A 19,272-nucleotide genomic window follows, 5' to 3' on the forward strand; every position below is an offset into this window, starting at 1 on the left:
GTTATATGGGGATAATAGCACTTCCCTATCTCCCAGAGGTGGTGTGAAGATGAATACATTACAGATTGTGAAGTGTACATATGCTATGGGGATGGGGGCCAGAAGAGTACTTAAGACAGAAGTGATTTTATAATGATCATAAACTTTGAGAGACAACATGTGAAATGGGGTAGCTCCTCCCTTCCTCAATCACATGCTGTAATTAACATTGCCCATCTTAACACTTGGCTTCTCAGACAGTACCTTTTATAAACAGATCTCAAATTAGTACCTTATTTGTTGAAAACAGCCTCTTTATTATAAGAGTGATCTGTAGCATACAAAAGAAAAATATTAGTATGTACACAATTTTTTTTCCTTCTAAAAATGAAATCCACACAGAAATCAGTAAAAAGAGAAGGCCATTTTTTGTGTTGCATATTGTTGATAGGTATGACATTTCCAGTTCAGGGGAATCAAACACACGCATCACATAAAAGAATCAACACTTCCAGATACAAGATACAATGAGCACAAGACAGAATGATACAGTTCAGACAGATGTGCATAATTATTGGCTTGATTCTCCATTACAAACTCAGGTCTTTTTGAGGGCAGAATCCAGCCTGGAAAAGCACAATTCCTCCAGGTAACATTAGAATGATTTGAATACTGGCTACCAGAGAAAATACATTTCAGTCCATTTCCTTCCATGGCACTGCATTTAAAGGCACATTTACAAAGTGCTGGGCATAAAATGATCTTAGACCAGCTGTATGGATCATGGTTTAAGACACATTTTGGCAATTTTATCCCAAAAGGCATCATGGCACCAGACAAACAAGACATGCAATCTTGGCAAGAGTGAAAAATATGGATCTCACTCCACAGACTTCTAGAATTAAACACAGAAGAAAGCTGGAATGAAAGGAACACTGATGCACAGAACCCAAAATTCACTCTACACAAAACAAAGGGGAAGGTTTACAAAGCCTGCTATGAATAGACATTTTTTGGAATTTTTAAATAAAATAAGTCAGTGACAAAGTTAAAGTTATTTGGATTTAAATGCCATTCAGAGACCGAAATACAGTACAACAGCATCAGGAGGAGAAAGCTAACTGATGCCCAAAAGGGAAACCGACCAGTTAACTTTAATGGTAAATGCAAAAATGAGACAGGACCAATGGTGAAAAACATAGCAGCTCTTCCAAATTCTCCACGTGGCAACTAGTTAGTGTTGTAGGTTTTTCAAAACCTATGTTAATAATATGGAGTTTTATGTTGATAATGGGCCAGAACATCAGCTGGTCTAAATCAACAGAACAGTGATTCCAGGTGCTGAAAACAGCACAGCTTCAGTGAAGATCTGGACAAGTGCCTCAGAGTACAAAGCTGTCTTCTTGCAGCTGTTGTGAAATATACTGGAGGAGGAGGAGGACACACCAGGTGATCATTTGTAAAGTACTAGGGGGCATTATTTGCATCTGTGAAACCAAAACAGTAGCCCTTTGCCTTCCAAAAATGAGAGGAAGGGGGTCCAAATGTTGCCCAAGTGTAATTAAAAAACACCCCTCCTGTGTTTTTAGCCAAACCTCAAACCCACAGCAGTGTTTATATTGTTTAAAAAAAAAATTGTGCAAACCCAAAACATTGCAGCAATTGTGCTAGAGCAGTTTCTTGTGACATTTGACCTAGTAAAAGGAGGAGTCCAGTTATGCAAGCACTAGCAGTTGCAAATGGCTAAGAGGCAAACTATTTTCTCCCCCGGCCCCTCCCACACTGCTAACCACAAGCTGAACAGGAAGTGCAGAATGAAGGCCGAGCTCAGCATTTTTAACAGCCCCCATGGCAATTCCGAAAACTGATCACACAACAGGCACTGACCAAAGCGCCAACTGAGCCTGAATCCAATCGCACAGAGGGGGACTGGAACCTTGAATGCTTTGGGCCTGGTTCCATCAGCCTCATGTAGCAATTTTATCCGAGTGCAAGCAAGGACCCAGCAGTATTTCACACCCACTTGCCACGGCAGTGAACCTAGCACCAGATGCAAAATGTAGGCCTTTAGTCGCTTTGAAGGCTTTTGCGGCATTAAAGAGACAAGCTGCTTCAAGGTGCCTTCCACTGACATGACATAACCCAGAGTATTCAGGGTTCAGACACTGGGTGTCTCAGGTTTAACATGAATGATCCTTAGCCAAGAGTTTTCAACAGTGATTAAGGATTTTGGGTGCTTCAACTTTTGGCTGCCCTTAAAAGGGGCCTGATTTGTAGGAATTGCTGAGCACCTGCCCTTTGAAAATCCAGTCACATTGGAGGAGTCTCAGGCTGGGCTCCCTCCAGAATCACTACTGAAACCCAGGGCCCTCGGGTTTAGCTGATCTGTGGCTCATTCCCAGCTGCAGCAGCTCCTCCACGTCTCTTCCGCACACCCAGCTCCTTCCTGCATTCACTTCCCAGACCTCAGACACCGCAGGAGAAAAACTATCCCCCCACCCCGTGCTCCACTCCAAATCTGCAAGAATCCAAGTCTGTCTCACAAAGCCTTGTGCTTCAGTCCCATGCTGGGCTGTCTCATGCCCTTTGCATATGGGATATCAGAGTTCTCCTGACCAGAAAATGTGGCTGTCACCTTTAACCAATGTGCTTTTCTTTTACCCCGATGAAACTGGGATGCTTTCTGTGGTGTACCATTTCAGTGCTCACATTAACATGGTGACTCTGCAGTACAGTGAGAAACGGATAGGAACCCCAGGGAAGGTTCTAAAGCCTCCTTCCCCCGGTTTGAAACAGGATCATGCCCTGTATTTTTTGCACAATTTTTTTATGTTTTCTCAAATCACTAGCAACCCCCACCTCTGCTCCATTCAGCACTTGGAGCTGGATTCACCGCTGTCCTGCACCTTTGTGCTGTGGTTCCTGTTAGTGCAAAGTGGTACAAGATGCTAACTGGGTCAGAACAGCACTGGGAAAAAGCAGAGCTGATCACCGACGTGGCTTGGAAGCAGAAAGGGTAGCACCATTGCACTGGGAGAATGGCTGGAGCCAGAGCACCGGCTGGCAGAGCTAGAAATCAGACCAGGACCCAGATGACCTAAGGCTGGAGCGAAAGTATTTATGAAGTCCCTACAGCAGACCCCCTTCCAACACTGAGATGAGGACAGAGCCCAACACTTGGCTCCAAGCCCCAGCTGGAGAACCCCTAGAGTCACTGACTGACCTAGCACAAAGGGCATGGCTACACTGGAAACGTCAAAGTGCTCCCGCAGCACGCTTTGAAGTGCAAGTGTGGTCGCATGCGAGCGCTGGGAGAGCGCTCTCCCAGCGCTCCTGGTAATCCACCTCCACAAAGGGTTTGGCTCCCAGTGCTTGGACCCTGTCTACACTAGCGCTTTAAAACACTCAGACTTGCTACGCTCAGGGGGGTGGTTTTTCACCCCCCTGAGCCAGCAAGTTAGAGCGCTATAAAATGTAAGTGTAGCCAAGCCCTAAGGCAGTGGCACACACTCCAGAAATACACTAATTGTGGGACTGCACACGCTACAAGCCAGAGGAAAGTTAGACAAGTTGTCAGTTGGGCCTAGCTAACCCACTGGTGCTTCCACCCCTGCCATATCTAAAAGTCTGCTGTATCAGCATCTCCGTCAGCACCGATCCAGCTCTCGCAACACGCAGGCTGTCCCTGACGAAAGCCAAAGCTTTGCACGCCATTTGGGCGCAAACGCAGCCAGCCCTGGCAAAGCAGCCGGCCTGCTTCCAATAAGTGCTGCAGCTTTTCCAGCCAAGCCTAAAAATAATTGGAGCCTATTTTTTTCCCCATCCCCAAACTGAATCTCCCCCCACCTCACACTTTTGCTGTCAAACAGGTTCTGAAACCAGCCGAGCCACTTGGTAACACAAAGAAATAAACTCCATCTTTCTACATTAGGATCCGTGAACAAACTCTGCCCCACAGGAAAGTCTGCCTACGCCTCCCTCTCCTGCTGTCACTGGATCAGCAACATCTGCGCTTAGCGACTCTGCAATGCCACGAGGGCCTGAAGGAACTGAGGACAAGACCACCTGGAAATCCAAGAGAAACCGGAGATGAACACTTCAGCCCGTTAGGCACTGATAGTCTCCCCCTCCAAGCAGTCCGATTGCTGATCAGTTTGGAAGACGGACTGGCATTGACAAGTGCTCAAAACCAACAGATGGGGACTAGTGCTTTTTCCTCAAAGGAGTGCAGGGGAATCCAATTGAAATTCAATGCGAGTTGGGTGCCTGAAACCCTTTGGAAATCTAAGACACTGAGCTCAAAATGCCAGCCTCACCCCGATTGCACCATGTGCTCAGCTGCCAACCCCCGGGGGAAGAATGCAAAGCTTTTTTTGGCACCAGTGCTGCTAACACGGGCTGAGCAGTTTAGATCTATAGCTTATGGCCGTTTACCCTGTCTAGGCAGCGCAGGGGAATGAACTGCCATCCAGAGTCAATCCACGAGCAGGAACACCTGGTTCCCTGGTGGGGTGTGTTGAGAAGGAGACAAGCAAACGGTCGTGGTACAATCCCTGGAAAACCTTCGCTGACGTAGGAGACAGATTTCCAAGGGAACGTGCATTATGGAGACTGGGGAGCCCAGGAACATGTGCTATGCTTGTGCAGCTGAGGTGTGTGGCTGGCAGGTCTGTATAGCTTAAGATTCTCAGTACTCCTGGGTGATGTCCCTCCTCCCCCAGATTTCCCAAGCACACAAAGCCACTGCCAGTTACCAAGGGTTTGTGTGGATGGGGAAATTGACTTACTCCACTTTCACACACCCAGCTTGCTTCCCACTCTCCAAACAGCACTGCGGTTAAGGCTACGGTTTCCAATCAGCACCCAATTCCCAGTGAAATTCAACTGGAGTTCAGAGACTAAATTCCCTCTGTCCCTTTAAACACCCCACCCTGAAAGGTTTTTTTCCATATTGAAAGGATGTCTCCACCCACCTTAGATTGAACAGAGCAGATTTAAAAAGGGGGTTGGGGATTAACAAGCAACACTGTCATTTAAGAAGCACCCACTAGAGCTCTTCCCCACTAGGGAAATAAAGCACTTACAGGAAAGCGTGCAGTGCTGGGGTTTTAAGGCTAAGATTTTCAAAAATGAAGCAAGAGATTTAGATGCCCAGCTCTTGTTAAAGTTAACAGGGCTGGTGTATTTAAACCCCTTTGGCTCATGTCCAAACCAAGACACAGGCCGAGTTGTTCAAAATAGCCTATCTGCACTGAATGGATAAGGCAAAGCAGTTTGGACTCCTGGCATGTCACCACACCCAACTTGAAATAGACCAACCATCAACCTCAGAAAGGCAAGGAGCTTGTTCCTTCCAACAGCTGCACAACCAGCGAGGAAACCTGCTGCAGTCAATTACTGATCCTTTGTATTAATACCCCAGTGTGTCTTCTTCACAGATGAACAAAGATTCATGTGGAGGAGTCACCCATTTCCTGCACCAGCAACTCACTTGTCCAAGAAAAATATCCCATCAACAGAAAGGGTGATACTTATAAGCCTAACGTACAAACACCTCCAAAAAGTGGGCCAAGTTCCTGGGGCAGGAAGTAGATGTAGAAGCCAGGAAGGGATTTTTAGGGCTAGTGAGATGTCTTGAGCCAATCGGCCCAGACAGGAGGCTTGTTTCTTAGTGAAGCATCGGCAGCAAAGCAATCTTCCCCGCTTCGCTTCACTGAACACCTCATGCCTACCTCTCCTGGACTGAATTAGCTATGGACCAGAGGCGAGGCCAGCTTTGAAATCAGACTCACCCAGCTGAATTGCAAAAGGTCTTAAAGCTGCTACGCACTCAGTTCACGCAGAAATGCAGGCGGGGTTATGTCGGAATCGCTACACCCCTTCCTTGCCCTACTCCCGCACAGGTTTGAAAATGGAATGACCCACTAGGGGATATAGCCAAGACACTTCAACATTCTACCAAATGGGGAATGGACCAACGCCCTGCGCGGGAGACCGGACGAATCCCTCTCCTCAAGGGGAGGTAACATTCAGGGACAGGAGAGTTTCCCCACTCAGGACTAGCGAGGTGCTGCGGGACCCTGACGCGCTGCACTGATGGGCACATGCAGGCAGGTTCTGGCCCTGCACTCCGTGAAGCCTGTGCCGACGGGACGCTTCGCCCCGGGGGAAAGACACAGAGCTCTGGGGCAGGAACGATGCAGAGCATGCTCGCCATCAGGACAGCTCTCAGAGGCCTAGGAGCGCAGAGGGGTGGGCAAGATTATCTCAGCGCAACACTGGCTCAGCGAGGTGGCATGGCTGCTCTTCCCTTCATTTACATCAGTGCCAACTGAAATCAATGGTGTTGTGCCAGCACAGGTACAGTAGAACCACACTGGGAGGCTTCCACCACCAGGGGTAAGGAGGGGGTGTCAGTGCCCACAAAGAACACTCAAAGCAACATAACCAGAGGAGCCCCAGCACCGAAGGGCCTAGGCTGGAATGTCTGCAAAAGAGGGACTAGACAGGACTTTCGATGCAGCAAGCTGGGATCCCACTGGTATAAATTAACACAGAATAACTTAGAGAGGCTCCTAGCCCAGAGGAGAGCCAGTGTGCTGGGCACAGGGCATGCCCCTAGATGGATCGGTCCATTGCTCCCTGTGCACCGGCGAAGATGGCACTCAGCCCTGCTCCAGGCTTTCCGTTGGAGTCTGCACAGCGGAGTAGGAGGTAGAGCCGTGCGAGAACTGGCGGGTGAAGAAGGAGGCTGTCCGCTTGGGTTTCACACGCTTGATCTCTTTACCTGAAGCCCAGGAAGCAGGGTAAGAAGGTGGGGAGGAGAGATACAGGTACAAGTGAGCCCTGGATTCATCCACTGGACTCCACGGGGCCACAGCTTAATGGAAGAAGCTGAAAATGGCTAACAAAATGACTGCTTCCCCCGAGAGTCACAGCAGAGTTTAAGGCAGGATACACGGGTTCTATCCTCAACTCTGGGGATGGGGGAGCCGGGAGCCAGCACGCCTGGGTTCTCTCCCTGGCTCTGGAGGGGAGTGGAGTCTAGTGGGTTACAGTAGCAGGGGCTGGGAGCCAGGACCCCTGGGTTCTATCTCAGGCTCTGCCACTTACTCACCCACCTGTTTGGTGCCCCCGATAATGGGGTGATAATGGAGCTATGAGACTCCACTGGGTGTGACTCTAGAGCAGAGGTGGACAAACTACATGTGGCCCATGGGACCGTCCTGCCTGGCCCCTGGCTCAGGGAGGTGGATGGGCAGTCAGGAAGGAGAGGGGGGTTGGATGGGGGACAGTTAGGGGTGAGAGGTCTCGGGGCGGTCAGGGAGAAGGGGTGGTTGGATGGGGCAGGAGTCCCGGGGGGGCAATCAGGAAGGGGGGGTTGGATAGGGTGGCGGGGGGCAGTTAGGGGCAGAGGGTCCGGTCAGGGGACTGAGAATGGGGGGTGGATGGGGAAGGGTCCCCGGGGGGCTGTCAGGGAACTGGGGGGTTGGATGGGGCAGGAGTCCTGGGGGGGGCCGTCAAGGGGCAAGAAGTGTGTGGGGGGGTCAGATAGAGGGTGGGGGCCGGGCCATGCCTAGCTGTTTGGGGAGGCACAGCCTCCCCTAACCGGCCCTCCATACAATTTCAGAAACCTGATACGGCCCTCAGGACAAAACGTTTGCCCGCCACCGCTAGAGCGAGAGAGATACAGGAGGTTCCAGCGGACTGGTAGAGGGCAGGGAAGCCCCAACCTTCCAAGCTGGGTGCAGCCCCACAGGACAACCCCCCGCCCCCTGCTTACCGTCCTCAATGTAGTCTATGGTGGCGAGGTGCTGGATGCGGCTGCAGACCACGCTGTTCTGCCGCCGCAGCTTGGGGCGCTGCTTGCTGGCCAGAGATGGCAGCGTGGGGCTCTGGAGGTTGCTGTTCTCTGGGGCCGATGCCTCCGTTCCTGCGCTCAGCTCCAGGCAGTACTCGATAAGGCCGCTCATCAGCTCTGCCTGCAGGGAGCAGGGGTTGGCGGTCAGCTGGGCCTTCCCCACCAGGGCGCGGTGGGGACTGGCTGGCTCAGGGAGGTGGGGAATGGGACAGGAGGCCGTTCCTCCAGAGGGGGCTCCAGGTCTGATCCGGCCCCATGCAGGGGAGATTGGCTGGCTCAGGGAATGGGGCCTGGGGACTTTCCCCTCTAACCCAGCCCCAAGAAGAGCCTGTTCCCAGTCCGGTGGCTGTTTGTTGGCCTGTGAAAAAATCCAGGCTCCAGTAGGGGAAGACGGCCAGTGCTGGGATGGGAGCATTGCTCCGAGCACGGACTATACCCCCTGCCGCTTGCTGGCAGCCTCGGTGGGACAGCCAGAAGCTGGATGGGGCCCACAGACCAAAAACACCCCAGAGATCCCAGTCACCTGCTTGGAGTAAATCTTCAGCAGCTTGTTGACCAGGGTCCCTTCGTTTTCCCCATCGAACTCCAGCCAGAGAATGTGCTCCTCCTCCTCATCGGGGTACGTGTGGTCCCATGAGAGCTCCTGGAACCGCAGGCCCAGCAAGACATGCTGCAATAGAAAGAGGGATGGTGCATGGGACCTCTCTCCCCCAGGGTGTGCCAGCTACAATCCAGACCCAGGGCGGGGGTACTGGCTGGCTGGCTTGTGGGGTAGGGAATGGGACATAGGGTCTTTCCCTTCTAGGGGGCACTGTCTGTGATCCGGCCCCATAGCAGCGGGACTGGCTGGCTCAGCATCATGGAAAACAGAGGACACATGTGGGCAACATTAGGAGGCACTAGAGTGTATGGGGAGCAGCATAGGGGACTCTGGGCGGTACAGGGAGGATCTGGGCAGCACTAGAAGGCGCTGTAGGGATACGGGGGATCCAGAGACAGCCTCCAGCCATGTCCCCAAAAGAGCAGCATATGTCCCCGTGCACAGCTCTCATGCACCCCTCGCCACTGGATCCCCTAAGCAGCATTACCTTCTCCTTGCTGTCCATGACGTACACACCCTCCAAGCTGATGGCAACCAACACTGCCTTGCGTCCTCCCCGGTGCAGGAAGCCCTGGGCTGGCTTGTCAATCTCCCCATAGAAGAAAGCACAGCTGGAGAGAGAAAGACATATCCGTTGCACCAAGGCAGGTAGGCCTCACATGGGGAAGTGCTCGGATTGCACAAGCGCTCACTAACAGAACTGGGAAGGCTTTGGGATTTGTCCCCCTGGGCACCATATTCCTCCCTCATGTCCCCTGAACCACAGATAGCAAAGATACAGGCGCTGTTGTGAGATCTTGTCACACTATGGCCAGGAAATGGTTCTTACACAGCTAGGTCACTGCCTGAGGGGCCAGGGAAGACCATGAATAGGGGAGATGGTGGAATTAATGGGATTGCTGGGCTGGGATTACCAACTCCCTCCTGCTCACGCCACTGACAGGTGCAGGAGTTGCCAGGTTATTCAGCAGCCAAGTGCCCAGACTCACCCATAGTACGGCAGCTGGTGGCACCTCTGCAGATAGGCCCGGTAGTGCTGGCGCAGAGCCTCAGGCTCTTCACAGGCTGCCTCCTCCCGCACTGCTTGGTAGGCCTGGAGCAGCCCCTGCTCGTAGGCCGGCTGCTTGGCCCCCCGCTTCCACAGCGCCGTCAGCAGGCTGTGCCCCCGCCGGCACAGGTGAGCAGGCAGGAAGGTCTCCAGATTCTCCCTGCAGGGACAGCACAGTTCTCAGAACAGGGGGCAGCAGCCCCCCCCATGACCCCCAGGGCTAGAACAGCTCCTTCTGCTTCAACACCCCCCACTCCTCGGCTATGACTCCCCCCTCCCCCCTGCAACCCTCTTCACTGAGATTCCACCCTCCCCCATTATGGGAGCCACCTGATCCAGTTAACCATCCCCCTCCAGGCTATGGCAGCCCCCTTCCCCTCCAGCTCCCCCCAAGATTGTAACTTGTGTGGGTACCACCGGTCTGCTGGTTAGCGGGGGCTGGGAGCCAGTACTCCTGGGTGCTATTTCGAGCTCTGCCACGATCAGGATTCAGAAGCATCACAGCTTACAGAGTATTTACGAGTACATCCCTTGCATCAACTCCTTTCTTGCCGACCCATGTAGGGAGGCTTTCCCCTTCTGAACACATACAGGCTGGAGGGGCCACATTTGAAACAGCTGCAACTATATTCACCAGGAGAGGTGGGTGTTGCACAGCTACAAGCACCGCCCCAATGAATAGCACCATTGTTCACAAGCAAGCCCAGTTAAGCTGCCCCATAGACAGAGCATTGCTGGGTGGGACAACGAGCTATTATCCTGGCTCAGGATCCCAGCCAAACTCGCACTGTGGGATCAGCATACCCCCTATCAGGGGCATCCAGCTGCACAGAGAATGGGGGAAACCTGCCTCATCTTCATCTGCCAGCATGACTCCAAGCAAGGGAAAGCACATTCAGCAGTGGGACTGGGAGCTGGTGCTCCTCGGTTCTATTCCCAGCTCCAGGAAAGGAGTTAGAGGAACAGGGGGCTGGGAGCCAGGATTCCTGGGTTCCATTCCCAGTTCTGGGATGGAAGTATACTCAACTAGATTAAGGATGTCAAACATACAGCCTGCAGACCAAGTGTGGCCTGTATGATGTATTTGTGGCTTGCATAACATTCAAGTGGTACAAAATCTGAAGCTTCCCAACGTCATCAGAGTGTGACTGATATCACAGCGTCTGCCACGAGCTTGACACAATAGCTCAGAGATAGAGTGGGGGGAATGCCCTGAGTGCAAGCAACACAGTGAGGCCGGCCTGAGTCTGCAGAGAGCCTGAACTAATTGCTTTGGGTAGGGGAAGGGAAAACTGCCCTGAATGTAACTGACCCACCTGAGTCTCTAATTATACTTTAAGGGGTCCATTCCCCATGCCTCAAACTATTCTCACTGGAGTTCAAGCTCTCAGAGGACAAGTGTCAGACTATTCCATGGCTGATCATTTTAGCAGATGGAAAGGGAGAGGGAGTGGGGAGCAACTGTTGTAGGGAAGGGAGAGCAGAGAGAAAAAACAAGGAGAGAAAGAGAAAGGAAGGTGGGAGAATGAAGAACCAAAGTGGGAAAACAACGATCAGACCACAGCTTTGCTCCTGGACCGATATTGAATGCAGGAACAGAAAAGTACCTGATGGAGTTGAGTGTAGAGCCTTTGCAAGCTCTATGGCATTTCTCTGTATAGACATAACAATAGTTGTTGACTGTTGCATCTGAACATTCCCTGAATTTTCAGGGAATGTTCTAGGCATCAATGGCCAGAACCCAATGGATTTTGGGGGGAAAATGGAAAAACCACTGGGGGAAAATATGGAGGACACATGGAACCTCTGCCATTTGATTCACACAACCAGTGTCAAGCACTTGTGCAACTGTGTATAAATCAAACAAGTAGTCGATGGCACCATTAACGCCTCCAGCATAACATCACTCCTGCTTCTCCCTGCTCATCCTCCCAAGAGTAACACATTGACACCCCGAATGACTGATTGCCCAGACGAACAGAAAAATGGGGGGATGGAGGGGAGGATGGGAGCATGCACACAACCCCTGGCACAGAGAGGATAATGGGGGATCCTGATATGGGGATAGGGGGAATGCATGACATACAGAACCCCTGGCATGGGGGAGATTGGGGGCAGGGTTTGCAGGGAGTCCCTGAGATGGAGGGTGGCACACAGGGAACTGTGGAGGGATGTATGAAGCCCCGTGCAATGCGCTTGGCCTACGTAAGCTACCAAGCGTACAGCCCTCAGCAACTACATAAAGACTGCTCTCCCCTTGCTCCCAGGGCCAGTCCCACACCAAGACCAGTGGGAGATCTACTGGGCATCCAAGGGGGAGTACATAGGCCTGAGCTTATACCCCGGCCCACAGTTAAAAGGCTGATCCTCCAGATGACCGATGCCCCTGCTCTAGACCGTGCCCCCACTTCTTCCCCTGCAATGCCCTCCCCCCCATTACTTCAAGGCACAGGCCGTATGCTGGTCCTGGTCATAGGGACCCAGCTGCAGCCTGCAGACCAGGGCCCCCAACTGCTCGCAGTCCTCCATGTCACACGGGTAGCGTCCCTCCAGGATGTTGAACTTGGCCTCTTCGTAGAGCAGCCGCAGGACAGCCTCGTTTTCGATCTGCGGGCCAAAGAATGTGATCAAAGCAAAGGCCAGAAAGTGGCTCCAGTTCCACCTCTGGTTCAAGCTGGGCTGCCTAGGAGGTTAATTTCCAGGCCAAAAGGGCTTAGTTGATCATCTAGTCTGATCTCCCATCTGACACAGGCCATTACATTTCACCCACCTACCCCTGCATTGAGCCTAGTCTCTGATCGATCTCTTCCAGCCTCGATGTGATGGCTTCAAAAGATTGAGACTCTGCCACTCTCCTTGAGAGTTCGCTGCAGTGGTTAATCACCTGCACTGTTAAAAACGGTGCCTTATTTCTAGTTGGAACGTGTCTGGCTTCAACTTCCACCCATTGGTTCCTCTTCTGCCTTTCTCTGCTAGGTTAAGAGCCCTGTAGCAGAGCTGGCTGGCAAGCAATTCCATTGCATGGAAAATTGTGAAGTTTCAACATTTGTTTTTGTTCTGATGAGAGAATGAAACCGAAAACTTTCAAAATTTCTTATGCCCTCCCCCCCCCCCAGGAAGCACTCACCCAGGATGTGGGGGACCCAGGTTCAATACCCTGCTCCCAATTTAAAACTGACAGAGCAAGGACTTGAACCTGGGTTTCTCACATCCCAGGAAAGTGCCCTACCCATTGCACCACTGGCCTGCCTCTCTTGGTGGCCCTCCCAGATCTGGAGAAGCTTCCCCTGTTACATGCGTCAAAAGGGGTTTCTGCTGAGTTTTGGTTTCCACAATCTGGCATTTTCCAAACAAAAATCACGTTGACAAATTCCCGACTAGTTCTGTCCTTTTGGTATGTGGGCTTTTCTCCCCACGAAGATATCCCGCACTAACTGATCCTCTCTCAATCTGCTTCGTAATAAAATGAACAGACTGAGCTGCTTCGCTGCATGGCACTGGGAACAGAGTTAAATTAAACCGAATTTTCAACTTCTGTGGAGATGTTGTAACCAGCTATAACTCAAATCTGTGGTTAACCAATGTGACTTTCCCCCTGTAGATGAGGCCTAAGGAACCAGAGCAGGAGGCAGAGGGACCAATTTCATAGCTCGACACAAAGTCCAGAACACCAGGTTGGTCGTAGCAAGATTTTACAAAAGATTAGAGACAGAGCAGATGTTTTTGTAGGAGGAATGGTCTTATGGCCCAGCATTGGGATGCAGGACACCTTAGTTCTGTTCCTGGCTCTGCCACCAACTCCCTTGTGTGACCTTGGGCAAGTCACTTCCCTCTCTGTGTTTCAGTTTCCCCATTTGTATAAGAGCAAAAATAATCCCCCATCTCTCTGGGACTGTCTCTCAGGATGTATCCATGCAGTGCCCCACATGATGTGGCCTGGGGGATAGTCCGTGCAGTGCCTGGCACAACAGGGGCCATGATCTGGGCTGCCAGGGAGGGGACACCCGTGCAGAGCTTCTGCAACAGAAATTGCGAATGACGAGGCTGGGATTTCCCGAGGACCCCATCTCTTGTGGGTTTAGGCTCTTAACTCTCCAGATAATCAGAGGTTAAATAATAAGAAGTTGATCAATATGCAAAAGGCCTTGCCACACAGTCATAGAAGTGAGTGACACCAGCAGAGGAGACTCAGACAGGAGCCCATGTGCTCACCTGCAGCTCCCGTCTCTTCGAAAAAAACACGTTCCTTCTGAACTGTAGGGAAGGCTCATCTGGGAGATGAAAGAGACTCCAGTAAAGACATGTATGTGGTCAAAAGAGTCTGCTTTACCACTGCCTCCTGGAAACTGGGGAGCCAGCCAGGCCAGAGCTGGGAAGAGAATCCCAGAATCCCAGGTACCAACCCCACTAGACTCCCTCCCCCAACTGGGGATAGACTCCCACTCCCCACTCTAACCCACTAGATGCCCCCCCTTCCCCAGCTGGGACTAGAACCTATAATTCCTAACTCCCAAAGCTTTCACCCACTTGACCACATCCCTCTAGGAGTCTTGGCTCTTTTCACACACACACACACACACACACACACACACCCAGCTCTAGCCGTTGGCGTATACTCGTCTCTGTACAACTAAGCCAGACAGTATGAGCTCAGCAATTGGAGGAGGGCATTCCAAGGTCAAGGCGGGGGTGTCAGCAGGCCAGGAAGGAGCGAGGAAGCTTCACACACGCACCCTGCATGATCTCATCCTCCCGACAATCAGTGAAACGCAAGAGCAGCTCCTGCCACTGGCGGCACACCTTGTATGGCTGGTGCTTCGGCTTCAGCTGCACCTCTAAGACAGAAAGAGAGAGTCTCTAACAGAGCATCAGCTACAGCCCAAAGTTGGTATTAATATTACTGTGGAACCCAGGAGTCCTGGCTCCCAGCCGCCACTGCTCTAACCCACTGCACTCCACTCTCCTCCCAGCCGTCAGGACAGAATCACAGTACTATGAATAATGCACACTCCAGAATGGGGCCCCAATCTTGGCTGAGACCTCTATGAATTACTGTCATACTACCAATAATGCACACCCCCTAAAGAGACCCTGTTGTCATCTGGATCTTCTAGGCACTACCATAATAGAAATAAAAGACCAGCCCACCTAGACCACTTATAAGCACCTGCTAAATTCATCACTGCCAGGGTCCAGGGACAGTCAGCAGGCGGTGTGGGATGGGAGAACTCAAACACCCCACCCCCCACCTTGTGAATGCTCCCTCTGTCCCTACAGACCTGGGAGAGGGGGCAGAGGAGGGGTAACAGCTGCGCTCCTGACCATTGGAGTCCCAAGCAGGCCATCCACACAGCAGGTTGGGATGCCACAGGGGGAGACGGTGCTGCTAACCAAGGGCAGCAGAAGCACAGGTGGCAATGGAGACTGGCAGATGGAAAACCACACCCCAAAACCTCATTGATCTGAAGCATATTCCACTTCCTGAAATGCAGTTCTTTATAGTGCACCTGTCGGCATAGCTAAGACGGTGTGTCTGTCAGGCTGTGGGAGGGGGGTTCAGGGCTGGGGCAGGGAGTTGGGATGCAGTGCTTACCTAAGGGGGATCCCCGGAAGCGGCCAGCAGGTCCCTGCAGCGCCTAGGCGGAGGGGCCAGGGGGTTCCATGTGCTGCCCCTGCCTGCAGGCACCGCCCCCACAGCTTCCATTGGCTGCGATTCCTGGCCAATGGGAGCTGCAGAGCCAGCGTGGAAACCCCCTGGCCTTCCCTCCCCTTAGGAGCTGCAGGGACACGCCGGCCGCTTCCGGGGAAGTGCGGAACTGGGTAAGGAGCCTGCCAGCCACCAAACACCCCCCAGCACCAGCGGGGGTCCACTCCGGGGCTGTGTACTGCCACCTGCCACCCCTCCCTCCCCCAGCGGGGGTCTCGGGCCGTGCACCGCGGCTCTTTCCCCACCCACACCAAGCACCCGTGGCCCGCTCCTCCCTCCGTGAATTTTTGTTTACTGCCTGTGACCGGTCCATGACTTTTACTAAAAATACCCCGTGACTAAAACTTAGCCTTAGTTCTAGCATCTAGGCACCCAGACAGAGACTGAGCCCTGTACTACAACAGCTTGTACTAATAGTAATGCTGGCTTCCAGGCTCTGTGCTCTAACCCACTAGACCCCACGCCCCTCCCAGAGCTGGGGAAAGAACCCAGTCTCACTCCCAGTCTCCCTTCACACTGGAGGGCATCAAACCCAGCAATACTGGTTGCATCTGCTAGAAAGACTAAGACAGTCGGACGTTGCTGGGACTATTACCGGGAGAGGGTTAATGAAAACCAGCAGGCTGGGGGAGGTCTGAGAGAGTAAGCAAGGAACATCTGACAGGTTACAGCAGGGATGTGCTAGGGATGAAAGCTGATGGGAGATAAGGGAACAGATGTAAGCCAGGAGACAAAAACAACAGCTAAGCTAGCTGGAACAGTGCCATGAAATGATTCATTTTGCCTGGATGTTCCTTGGAAGTTTCCGTTCTGCTCCCAACATGCTCCCAGCTGGGAAGACTCAGGATCAACAGCCGCAGGTTGACCCAATGCCTGCCATTCAACACTTCCTGTTAACACCCCTCCGGCTGGGGGCTCAGGCCCCACAGGGCAGAGCCAATTGAAGGACTTTTGCACAGAGTTCCTGGTTGCACTTAAAGCACGATCGTCCGGTAAGTGTGCAAGAGAGGGAATGTTACTAGTGTTCATCACAGTAAATCAATGCAACATCACATGCTCAGTGAGGAACTCCTGTATAAACAGTCCCTGCACCCCACTCTAGGGGCAGCCGTACCTCAGTACCCACTGAGGGACCTCTGTATAAACAGCAGTCGCATTCCAAAAGCGCTTTTTACAAACACAGCAGTTGCTTTAATGACAGTTGAAATGCAGCCACCTCTGGGGCGATGTTTATACAGGGTTCCCTCACTCGGCACAGAGATGCGACCATCTCTAACAGCTGAGGCTGTTTAGTACAGAAAGCATTTCAGAACCTCTATTTAGGAACACAGGTGGATGGATGCAGGAAGTTTCCTCGTTCCTTATTTATTTTAACAAACAATGGCTGAGTCACACAACAGCCAACCTACCCGAAATCAAACAGCAACCATTTACTACATCCGAAATAGACAATGCGAAGTGAGAAGCAGATAAATACTTTGTCAGTGGAAAGACAGGGCAGGCTAATGATTTCAGCACAGGACCAGGCGTCAGGACTCCTGGGTTCTATGCTCAGCTCTGGAAGGACAGTAGGTCCAGCAGTTAGAGCACTGGGCTGAGAGTCAGGACTCCTGGGTTCTATCCCTAGCAATAGGAGGGGACTGTGGCTTAGTGATGAGAGCTGGGAACCAGATTGCTGGGTTCCATTCCCTGCTCTGGGAGGGGACTGGGAGTTAGGACCCCTGGGTTCCATTGCCAGCTCCACCAATGACTCTACACATGACCACAGACCAGTCCCTTCCCCTCTCTGTGCCTAAGTTTCCCCTGTAAAAGGGGGTGATGAGACTTGCAAAGTCTTGGGTAATGCAACAGTACAGGAGGCTGTGCACAGGCCTCCCTGGGTGATAGGAGAGGGTGTAGCATAAGAGATTGTGACAATGAACCAAGCACCTTACCAAGCAAGGGAGAGATGAGCCACAGGGAGAAGACTTCCATGGCACACTCAGGAAGCTGCAGGGCATCCCGGACGATGCGATGTAGCTCATGCACAGTGACAGACATCAGATTGTCCACACTCAGCTGCACCGCAGTGTCATCGATCAGATATACCAGGACATCCAGAGCTAAGAGGAGAGCAGAGGGTCACAGTTTTCCTGTTTCATGAAAGTTTGTGATACCCCAAAACATTTTCCTTCTCAAACTAAGATAAAAAGTCAAAAACATGAACATTTTCACAAACCAAAGAGTTGAAAAAAATTTCAGTCCAGATCAGTTTTGATGTATTTCGATTCTGATCTTTTTAAATCTATATTTGCTAAAGTTTCCAACCACCACATCATTTTGACTCAAACCCCCAGAACTCTCTGATTCAAAAAAGACAACACAGCCTGTTACTTAACCGCAATACTCTTTATGTTTCCAAAAGTTTTTCAGCTCAGAGATTTGTCAAAACCAACCCTGTTTCGTGAACAGTTTTGGTTTTGACAAAGTTGCATCTTTGGGTGATAAACAGTGCATGGAAAAAGTCCTGACCTGCTGTAGCCATGACACAGCTGACTCAACAGAGGCCCAAGAGTTGGCTTACATCAATCTTTATGCTCAACTCCAGGGCATTTCTCTGTCTGTAACACGATAGCTTTTGAATGCTACATCTGAGTCGCTCCAAAATTTCCAGTAACATTCTCGGCAGATCCCTATAGAACTTGGTGAAAAAAAAGTCACAAAAACAGGAACGGGAGAAACGGGAGGCCATATACAGCCCCTGGCATGGGGGAAAAAGGGAATGGAGTTGCAGGGAGTCCCTGAAGTAGAGAGGGATGGGGACATTGCATACAGGGAGCTGGGGGGACATAAGGAGACCAGGGTGTGTAATAAGTTCAACCTACACAAGCTACGAAGCATGAGACACTCTAGTAAATCCAATCCCAAAGTTTCGGACAGAACCCAAGAGTCTTGTCTCTCTGCCCCCACACTCCCCAGTCTAAGCCCATTCCCCACCCAGAGCTGGGAAAAGAACCCAGGGGTCCTAGCTCCCAGTCCCTGCCCTGAAATCACCAGATCCCACTCTCCTCTAAGAGAGGCCACCTGCCTTCCAAATGTCACCTACATCGGGCACACATGGAGGAGATGCTGCTTCGGTGGGAGCGATCCGCCGAGTTGGGGGGGACAGCAGCCCCATCTGCTCCTTCCATCTGAAGACACACAAACATGGGGGGGTTCAGACTATGATGGGGGGTGTTACCAAGAGACACACCCCAGATAGAGATGGGGGTTTTTTTGGGGGGGGAAGACACACACTGGGGTAAACATCCCAGTGGTGAGAGGAGGCAGCTCCAGGGGCTTCGAGGAGGGCATAGATAGGAGCCAAGCACTGGGGAACCCGGGCTGGTGAGGGGGAGGGGCTTCCTGGACCCAAGTAGGGGGATAGGAGCCTCCAGCTAGAAGTGTAAGGGCCCACTAGTTGGGTATCTTGGCAGCACTGGGAGATCCTTGGGGGGGGGGGAGATAGTGGATGCGGGGAGGCAGGGAGCCCCCTTGGGGGGAACCCAGGAATATCCCAGGGCCGGGGGGTCGGGAGATCCTTGCGGGGCATGCAGAGCCCCAGGCTGGGAGCCCTCTAGATGGATGGGGGGGTCCACATGGCCCTTTGGAAGAGGGGGTGCAGGGCCAGAGGGGGAGCTGGATCAAGGAGGAGGGGTGCAGGTCCCCATAGCAAGGAGGGGCAGAGGGTCTCGAGTGCGAGAGCGGTGCGGGGGAAGAACATAGGGTCTCTTGGGTTGGAGGGAGTGCGGGTCCCTGGGAGGGAGGGGTGCAGGGTCCCTGGGGTGGGAGGGGGTGCAGGGCCCCAGAGCGGGAAGTCTGGGGAACCCCTTGTGTGGAGGGCAGCCCAGACCCCCGGAGACCTCCTCTCAAGCCCCCTCTTACCTCCACGGCGCCGTCGCTTGCCGCCCGCCCGGATCTCTCCCGCTCCCTGCCAGGGTCTGTGCAGCTGGAAGCACCGCGGGCGGCGAGCCCCGGATGCTGGAAGAAGGGATGTCCCGCCCAATCCCCGCCCGCCGCTAGCTGTGTGACGTCACGGAGATTCGCCTCGCCGAGCC

At 52.5% G+C, this 19,272-nt stretch overlaps 1 protein-coding gene across 3 annotated transcripts; it reads right to left on the reverse strand.

The window, feature by feature from the left end:
• Positions 1-275: 275 nt before the first annotated feature.
• On the reverse strand, positions 276-19,257 carry FRMD8 (FERM domain containing 8). Of its 3 annotated transcripts, XM_038409570.2 has the most exons (11): positions 19,100-19,257; positions 18,282-18,366; positions 17,131-17,298; positions 14,223-14,324; positions 13,702-13,760; positions 11,930-12,096; positions 9,431-9,649; positions 8,929-9,052; positions 8,364-8,510; positions 7,763-7,961; positions 276-6,766 (listed from the first exon to the last, which is right to left on the reverse strand). In XM_038409570.2, exons 2-11 carry the CDS (start codon positions 18,364-18,366, stop codon positions 6,645-6,647), a joined length of 1,392 nt encoding a protein of 463 aa, XP_038265498.1. In that variant the 5' UTR covers positions 19,100-19,257; the 3' UTR covers positions 276-6,644. The 3 variants fall into 3 exon arrangements, with proteins under 3 accessions (XP_038265498.1, XP_043374001.1, XP_038265497.1); XM_043518066.1 differs by lacking the exon at positions 18,282-18,366; XM_038409569.2 differs by lacking the exon at positions 19,100-19,257 and having other exon boundaries at positions 18,282-18,384.
• Positions 19,258-19,272: the final 15 nt, after the last annotated feature.

The sequence above is a fragment of the Dermochelys coriacea genome, chromosome 7, assembly GCF_009764565.3.
Source record: "Dermochelys coriacea isolate rDerCor1 chromosome 7, rDerCor1.pri.v4, whole genome shotgun sequence".
Lineage (NCBI taxonomy): Eukaryota > Metazoa > Chordata > Testudines > Dermochelyidae > Dermochelys > Dermochelys coriacea.

What these genes read in the sequence shown, in the direction of transcription:
- FRMD8 (XM_038409569.2), bottom strand. Translation starts at nt 18,384, where the DNA reads ATGTTTGTGTGTCTTCAGATGGAAGGAGCAGATGGGGCTGCTGTCCCC. An exon ending in GGAGGATGAGATCATGCAGG is followed by an intron (nt 13,761 to 14,222) that starts GTGCGTGTGTGA and finishes TTCATCTCCCAG; the next exon opens with ATGAGCCTTCCCTACAGTTC. An exon ending in TCATGGACAGCAAGGAGAAG is followed by an intron (nt 8,511 to 8,928) that starts GTAATGCTGCTT and finishes TTTCTATTGCAG; the next exon opens with CATGTCTTGCTGGGCCTGCG.